The sequence below is a fragment of the Fistularia commersonii genome, chromosome 12 (assembly GCF_037954325.1).
Source record: "Fistularia commersonii isolate RoL2024-O1a breed Wild chromosome 12, RoL_Fcom_v1.0, whole genome shotgun sequence".
Taxonomy (NCBI): Eukaryota; Metazoa; Chordata; class Actinopteri; order Syngnathiformes; family Fistulariidae; genus Fistularia; species Fistularia commersonii.
In genome coordinates, this window is record NC_141295.1 from 15,447,423 (window position 1) to 15,456,566 (window position 9,144).

The 9,144-nt window shown below is 47.8% G+C and overlaps 1 protein-coding gene across 1 annotated transcript in view; it reads right to left on the reverse strand.

The window, feature by feature from the left end:
- Window positions 1-5,369, reverse strand: part of frem3 (Fras1 related extracellular matrix 3) — a 34,362-nt gene extending 28,993 nt beyond the window's left edge. Inside the window, exon 1 of the mRNA XM_086157355.1 lies at window positions 222-5,369. Coding sequence (XP_086013481.1) covers window positions 222-5,250 — 5,029 coding nt within the window. The 5' untranslated portion in view covers window positions 5,251-5,369. The remainder of the gene's footprint in view (window positions 1-221) is intronic.
- Window positions 5,370-9,144: the final 3,775 nt, after the last annotated feature.

Consider the following 9,144-nt stretch of genomic DNA (forward strand, 5'->3'; position numbering starts at 1 on the left):
TTGAATTATTCAGAATAATGCCAAGAGTTTTCTAGAATTGTTAATCGTACGCATAAAATGATTTTCCACTTGCATTAGTCGTTGCATTAGACGTGATTCGCACAGGTTGGATTTTTATTATAGTCAGTTGTGTTGTACGATTTTCCGACACGGTTACGCCGGTATATATTTCGGCAACGCGATACAATTAAATGATCAATTGATGCGACACGCCAGCTTACCTTGCGTGAAAGTCGTGATGCTGTCATTCCCAACGGCATTGTTGATGATGAAACCGTGCAAAGGAGCCTCAGACACAGTGTACCTCAGGACCCGCTGGGGACTGTCGCGGTCCTCTGATCGAAGGGCCTTGCTGGTGATCAGGAAACCCACGTGGCCCGTTTGAAGGACCCTCAGTGATGCTGCAGCCTTGTTCACCACAATCTGGGGGACTCCGTTGTCCACTGTGTTGATGGTAATGGTCATCATTTGTGGCTTGCGCGTCTCGTATACAGTGTCGGGAAAGATGTAAAAGTCAGTGTGAGTGCCGTCCGTGACGGTAAAAGAGAAGCTGTCTTCGTTGGTCTCGGTGCCGTCGTGCCTGTAGCTGATAAGGTTCTCATTCAGGTCCTGCTTGGTAAAGGCTGTAATCGGTTGTGTTTTGTTGAAGAGCAGCTGCCCGTGCACCGGCACCTGTGTCACTATGAAACGCAATAGATTGTCGGGTGTGTCACGATCCTCGGCTGTCAACTCAAACGGCGTGATGAGCTTGGTTTCGCCCTCCTCCACTATCAGTCCGTTCACCGTCAAGACGGGTTTCTTGTTATCCACATCCGTGATGGACACTCTGAAGGTACGGAAGACGGGATTGTAACCATCGGTTACCTCAAACTCAAAGCTGTCCATCTTCATCTCGTCATCTGAGGTGTGAATGTAGTAGATCTTGTTGCCAGCGAGTTGCATTTGGGTGAAGGTGGAGATAGGGACTCCTGGGAAGTCAGTGCACTCCAAATGGCCTCTGCTGGGGGCGCGCGTAATACTAAAGCTGAGGAATTCATCGGGACTATTCAGATCGGTGGTACTGAGAAGGTCAGTGGTCAGAGTCACTTTGCCTCCTTCCTTCAGAGTCACACCTTTGTTGACAACCTCCGGAAAGACCATGTCGATACTCCCGATGTTGATGTAAAAGTAACGATCGATGAGGGGATTGATACCGTCGGTGACGTCGAACTTCAACAAGTCACGTATTCCCTCTTGGCCGGTGTGCACATATTGGATCAGCTGTTTGTCAATTTCATCCTGTGTGAAGTTCATCCCCAGTGTGATGTTTCCCAAAACATCCCCAAATTTGCTAATGCGCTGAAGGTAGCCTTGGCCCGGGCCGTAGCGCACGACGTACGTCAGCTCGCTGTCTTCAGAATCGAGATCGGTGGCTTTCAAAATACCGTTGGTGATGAGCTTCGTCTCACCGATCTCAACATCAAGTCCATCGTTGATAGCCATTCTTGGTGTCTCGTCATCAACAGGAATAACCATGATCAGGACGGTTTTTTCCACTTTGTGTTTTCCATCCGACAGCCGGATCTCAAAGCTATCTTCCTTGGTCTCGGAGTCGTCGTGTTCGTAGACAATGTCGGATGACTCCACAATCTGCTCCAGGCTGAACGTGTCCACTTGCACGGTGCCGGTGCTCAGCTGCTGAACTATTGTTCCGTGTTTAGGCTTCTTGATGATCTCAAAGTGCAGCTCCTCACCCGGGATATCGGCATCGGCCGCGTTAAGGATCGGCGTGTCAATGACCAGATTCATGCCCTCCATAACGACGAATTCACGGACAAAAATCTCAGGCTTCTCGTCGTTGGCCGGGATGATGACGACGGGAAAGAAGTGGCGCTCGGAAAAGTTGATGCCGTCGGAGCAGCGGAAAGTAAAACGATCTTCCACGGGTTCGACGCCTTTGTGGATGCTCTGGACGTAGTAGACGTGACCCAGTGCAACATCTTTGACGGTGAACGCTGTGATGGCCGTTCCAGCCCTAGATTTCTCTGAACCCGCGGCAGGAGAGATGTTTTCCACATAGCCAGATGTTGGCTGGACAATGATGGTGCACAGGATGTCGTCATTTTCTGTATCAATGTCTTCAGCTTGAATGTGATCAAAGGTGATGACATTCTTCTCCCCTTCCACTACAACAAACTGCTCCCTGACGCTAACAATGGGAGGAATGCTGTCAACTGGAAGAACGGTAACGTGAACCGTCACGCCTTGGACCTTGTTGCCACCGACGACCCACTGGTCTGACATATCAGACAGAGTAAGGTTGAATGAGTCGTATTTTTTCACGGGTCCGATTTCACCAGACGTATGCGCATACACCACCGCCCCGTTGATGATGTCCATCTGGGTGAATCTTTCAGCGGGAGCGCCATTCACAAGGATTTCACCCAGGTTGGGCGGCTCCTCCACAATGAACATGAGCATTAAGTCATCCGTGTCTTCATCGCGGCCCTGGATAACATTACTCGTGATCTCCGTGGCCCCGTTCTCCAGCACGTCGATGGTGGCCCCGAGCAGACCGGCGGGGAGCATAAGAGTAGGGGATTCGTCGTCCACGGGTTCGACAGTGATCTTGATGGCGACGGGCACCTCATGAAAGCCGTCGCTGACATCCAGCTTGATCACATCGTTGACGGACTCCTCTCCGCCGTGGATGTAAGTCAGACGGCCATTTTTGATGTCGTCGAGAACAAAAGTCTCGCCGTTTTTCATGTCAATGCCCAAATATTGTAGCTGCCCGTACTGTGGAAACTGGGTCAAAGTGAAGACGATATTCTCATCGTCCGTGTCCGTGTCTGTGGCGTGCAGCTCTTTGCTGGTGATGATATAAACGTTTCTCTCCAAAACTGTGAAGCCCGTGTTGGTAATAACCGGGGGTTTGTTGTCGACCGGCTGTAAGAAAATGGTGAACAGTCCGTCCGCCGTGTTTCCGGCGGTATCTTCCACAATAAACGTGAACTGAGCAACTTTTGGCGTGATGCCCAGCTCCTGGTCCGGAGGCTTGTAAGCGACTTTATGGTGATTGACTTGGGCCTGTGTGAACTCGGTAATTACGGTGTCTGGGTAGTCAGTCAGCACGATATCGCCCAAGGGGGCCGGGTTGTTCTCATCTGTGTCTGTCGGGGACTTTATGACGGTGTATTTTAAGTCTCTGTCATCTGAATCTAGATCAGTATAACACAAAAATTTCTTCTTAAAGTGTGTAATTTCATATTCCTGCACCGTCATGTGCAAGGTGGTGCCGGGAAAAAGCTCCGGGGGAAGGTCGTCCACCGGATGAATTTTGATGGTGAACATGTGCTCGCCCGATTGATTGGGAGGGTCATTATCATCCTGGACCCGGAACACAAAGTGGTCGATCACCGTGGTGGTGCTGTGGGGGCCGACGTGGCGATAGAACAGCTTCCCATCGAGAATATCCTGCTGAAACCACTCGGTCACCACCTGCTCGAACATCTCATCTGTCGCGCTGAACTTCCACAGAGAGGGGTCAGAGGGCGGCTCCACTTGTCGAAGCAGGAGCTCCCCTACCGCGGAATACGGCGCTTCCAAGATAAACTTGATCGTCGAATCCTCCGAGTCGATATCCGTCGCGCTCAGAATAAAGGGAGAAATCTGCATGACTTCATTCTTGAACAGCACTATACCCGTGTTGGCGTTTATGATAGGCGGCTCGTCGTCTGTCGGGGCGATCGTGATGGGAAACAAAAACTCCACTTCGTTCCTGCCGTCGCTCATTCTGAAGATAATGTTGTCACTATAAGTGTCGCTGCCGTCGTGCTGATACACAACGATGCCGGCATCTAAATCGGCAGGCGTGAAGAATTTCCTCCTGCTCCCGAGGACGGTCAGGTCCCCGTGCTTTAAGCCATTGACGACGGTAATTTTCACGTCCTCGAGGTTATCTTCATCGCTGATCTCTAAATTCTGCGAGGTGGAGAGAGGACGCGATTGACCTTCAAACAAAAGCTGCCCCGTGTTTTTGGTGGCGACAGGAGCCAGCGTATTCATAGGCTTTACCACGATCATAAAAGCGAAGGGATCAGACACAGCGCCATCGGTGTCTACAATTTCAAACTCCAGCTGGAAAATCCTCTCCACCTCCGAGTCCTCTGAAGGCGGCTTATAAGCTATTTTCAGATCTTTGACGTCTCTCTGATAGAATGAGGTGATGGGCAGGTTCTGGTCGTCCGTGCTGATGATGTATCCCTGCTCGGGGCCCGGTAATGAAGTGATGTTAAATATCAAATCATCTTGCTCGGACTCAACGTCCTCGGCAGCCAGCATATCGCTCGTAATAGCTGTCATCACAAACTGATCGACCTCCATCATCATCATGGCTATAAAGCTGGGTTTGGGGGCGGTATTTTCCAATCCCTCTCTGATTCTGACCATCATTTGGAAATGCTCTTGCATGATCACATTGCCGTCATTATCCTGCAGCTCAACCATCATCGGTACATAGTCCCTGTTGGGTGAATTGGTTTTGGCCGTGTGCTTGTAGCGAATGCCCTGTTTCACAAATTCATCGCAGTCAACCATTTGGCCATTGGCGGGGTTATTCAAAAGAGTGCCATACCTGGGGAGACCTCCGGCGCCGACCAGAGTGGCGATCTTACACTGGGTGACGCCGTCCTCGAAGGAAAACTCCAGGGCCTTCTTATCGATAGGATTGCTCTCGCCGTTGAGTTTTTCTACGTTAAGGGGCATATTCCTAGTGAGGATCTCGAGCTGCTGGAAAACCACTTCCACTTCTAGCATAAACGGGATGATAACGGTGTCCGTTTGGGAATCGTATCGAAGCTGCAGCTTCACCCGGTCCTTGCTGGGGCTCCGAGATCCAAAATGAGTGTATTTCACTTCATCCGGTCCGAAAGAACAGGGAAACTTTTTCGGTGTCAACATCCCGGGCTTTTGGGCCAACGGGTCATTGTCCAGAACGGTGATCTGGCACCGGTCGCCCGGCTGCACCTCCGTTATCAGATCATTCACGGGGTCGAGAAACACTGACCTCCCGAACGGCACCCTGATCCCATTGTTGGCGATGACGATGTTGTCTTCATTAAGTCCAGATCTGTGGTGATACAGGTAAGCCGGGTCATACGGCTCTGGATCTTCCGCGGCAAAACACAGCGCTATCGAAAACGAAACGAGAAAGCAAAACGAGCGCGCGCCCTTTTTACAGAGCTTTAAACTTTTAACACAACCTGCCATGTCCACTGCTGGATGCCTTGCAATTTTGTTACAGGTCAGCAGTAGCAGGCAGATTTCGCTCCCAAGTGGGGAAAAAGCATAGGAAAAAAAAAAAAACAACAAAACTCCCCTGTGACGGTCTGGACCTTGAGTCTGTGTCTCTATATGCCCACACAGACACAGAAGTGTGGTGAATGCTGCAGGCTGATGCAGGTAATAATGACACAGTCGACAGTGAGTGACACAGACCCCTCCTTCTGTCAGTGCAGGGAGGGAGCCTCCTGCCCCCATAGCTAAATTAAGAAAGACTATTGGACAAGCACCCCCAACAAATCTCTCTGGCCCTCTCTCACAGGAAAAACCAGGGGGGGATGAAATGCAAAAACTCACTTTTCCCATTTCTGAACTATTCTGTACATTTTTTTTTTTCTCATAACATTAGTGCTCTAATCAAACCGAAAGGTCAGTACATTTACATTTAAATGACTTGGTCATAAAAAGGGAAAAAATGTGGAAAATAAGTCATTTCATACAATAAGCTGATGGGACGCGCCTTTTAGGGTAAATCCAACAACTCTTCTCACAAGAAAACGTGCCAGAAAAACACCAGTCCTTCGCTGTTCCGTGTGAGCTTTTGGTTAAAATCAACGCATTATGTTTTTTTTGAAGTTTTACCGATTCATCACTGTTATTATAAAACATGTCTGCGTATGCCTATGCATCAGAGGACGTCTCGGCCCGTCTCAGGAAGGAAGACACCTCGGCACCGAAACGGCCGTCAGTCCCACGCCGAGGGATCGTTTCCTGGCATCAGCTGGCAGGACACGTGTGATATATGGCCACTGTGTGGTCTCACACACGCAGAAAATGCAACGGCAAGTTGCAAGATTTCAAAGATGTGCTTAAGAGGGTTGAAATTTTTGCAGAAAAATTTAAAACAATAAAGCATTGAGACGAGGCCGCGTGTCCCCCCCGATGCGGGAACCCCCGTGTTGCATCAGGGTGTATTTCCGATAGCAGGGGTGTGTAAAACGTACAGAAAGGAGTATCGGTTCGCCTCCCCCTGCAGTGACAGTGACAAAGCCCGGCATGGAGAAACGAAGTCATCCTGGATGAAATGAGAATGTGTACTCAATATGGTGCACAAGGTCATGTTAAGATAAAAATACCAAGTCACCTTGTATGGATAATCTTTTGAGGCAGACGTGACGCTCGATGAAGTGATCTGATCGCGTGGCTAAAACGTTTTTTTCCGCTACTTGCGGTCTTTTTAAATCCAAAAGATTTATTTGAAATCGTGTTCATTTTAAAAGGGTAAAACACTTACGGTCTTTTATATTCTTGCATATTTTGAAACAGTTTGGGTACTCTTCAAGTAATCAAATCAATTCACCTCTAATGAACAGTTGATTGATAATCTGCACAAATGACATAGATATATAAAATGAAAATATGTTTTGAAGGCCCTTAAAATTGGTCAGTCTAATTTGGTAATGTTCCTTACACAATGCAAATTACCATTCAGTCCACATTGCTATCTTCATTAGACATAAAGATGCTTCCAGGATGACACCGTGAACCTCCCAGCAACCTTCACATAAAACGTGTGCCAAATAACAGAGATGCCATGTGCATTCTGTATCACACTTTTCAGTGCATCCTTTAAATAAATCTTGCCCTCCTCACTTGACTGGCTAGAAATAAAAAAAAAAAAAAAAAAAAGAGGGGGTGCACACCATCGGGTGTAACTATAGAAACAAACACACCAAGCTTTTTATACCCTGTCACTCCCGGATTTCACTCACATTCCTCTCACCCCGGAGGAAGTGGACAGTAGAACATGAAAATAGAAGGACTAAAACGGCAGCGGGATGGTGTGTTTGGAGCCAAACTCATCAAAAAAGATTGATTTCTTAACCGTTAAATGTGAAAAGCTTATTTAGGCACGTTCCGCTATGGATGACCGGATGACAGGGGAAGGGGACGCGTACTCGATGCGTTCTCCAGTTATATCCAGGCATTCATTAAGCCACCGGTTTGTGGATTGAAAAAAACACAACATGCCTTTTATAAGTAACAAAGTAAACAGCGAGACAAGTTGACCAAGGTCAAGCTTCGGTGGCCGGCATCAACTTTTCATTCGGGGTCACATAACGACGACAGCGAGGGCTAAAGATCTTGAGATAGACGGATAATGAGCTCAAGTGGATCCCAATCCTATATCAATAACCGTGGCTGGGAGTCGAACTGCTCCTTCTCTTTTTTCCTTTCCCGGTGCATTTGTGCAGCCGGCTTTGCTTTTAATCTAAACGATGCTTCGCGGTGATGCTCGCGGGCTGCCGACTCAAGGTCCACACCTGGTTTCGTCTCGGGTGACAGCCCAGGTTCAAAGTGTGACGTCGGGGAATGTTTTTTAAGCGCGAAATACGCCCTACAAAAATAGGAAATACAAAACAAAACACAATATCTACTGTACCTTCCAATGATTTGGTGCGGGAGAAGGTCAGGAAATATCACCAATCGCATAAATCATCCAAACATTCCACGGCTGAGCTCACTGACAGAGGCTCTAATGGATGCTTTGGTTTTATGAAAGCAACACTTTCGGTGATCATTCTTCACATTCTGAGCACGTCCGAGAACTTATCACTCGTGAACATCTCCACTACTCGTACAGCTGATAAACAACGCGCACCAGCTGTGCGGGAAACACGCGGATGCGGCTCGCTGTGTTCACGTGTCTTCATCGACTATTAGAGAGACAGAAGGTCAACCACAAGGAAAGTTCCTCGGGTAATGAATGTCCGAAATGAAAATATATTACTTAGACTGATGAATTGACGCTCAAACCACCCTATCATTTTTTTAATATTTATTACACAGCAAGCGCAATGCAAGTCTCGGCATCGAACGCTTAAATCATATTTCGCTCCCTTTTGTCGGCGACCATTTGTGGAAACCCTTGAAAAGTAGCATATTTCCCGGTTTTAAAAAAAGCTCACCCTAAATCAACTTGTAATAAGATATCAACAGCGTAATTATTGAATTGGCTAAGATTAGAAGCTCTGACATATACATTAGAAAGTATGTTTACCCCTCCTAAACCATATCTCCTTAGAAGAGTTGTTTGCCTCCATATATTTTTTGCCCCTGCAAAGTGCTCGCTTGCTACCCATCCGGCCCGTTGTAATTTTACACAGCGTATAAATAGAGGATATTGAGACCCGAGACATTTGGATCCAGTTCCAAGGAGGAAGAGGGTTTGCTGCAGGGTGCCCATGACTCTTGTCAGGTTTGAGGGGGTTTGCCCACAGCTGCAGTGCAACATTTCATCTACCGGGTGCTGGATTCAAGCATCCTGCGGGCAGATTGATATAGGTCGATGCCCTCATTAAGGCACAACCAAAGCCCATGGAAACAGGCCGGATATAGCGTCTGGATCCGACCCAAACATTGGGACACAGGTTACGGTGAACGGAAATTGTAAAAATATGACGTGCCTAAATAAACTGAACAGGAATCTGCATCCTTATATATAGTCATGTGTTAAACCCTCCCACGGCGGTTAACGGTGCCTGATAGAGTGTGAAGAATTTTAACCACAAAAGACATCAACTGGATACAATCGAAATAATTCGCACGTCATCCCGTTTTTATTTTTAAGCACAAATCAGAACCGGTAATGACCTTACTACACGTCTACTACTTGACAACACCGGCTCCAAAATGAGAAAGACACAGGAATGTGTGTGGCACCATGTCAGGGGATTCCTGTCTTTTAACACGGCCGCTTTGAACTAAACGTGTTCGCGCCTGGATCGCGTGTTTGCGTTCACAGCGGAACCGATTTCTGACTGGCGGATACGTTGACGATAATCCGATGCGTTAATTCAATCATTTCACGTCGCGACGGTC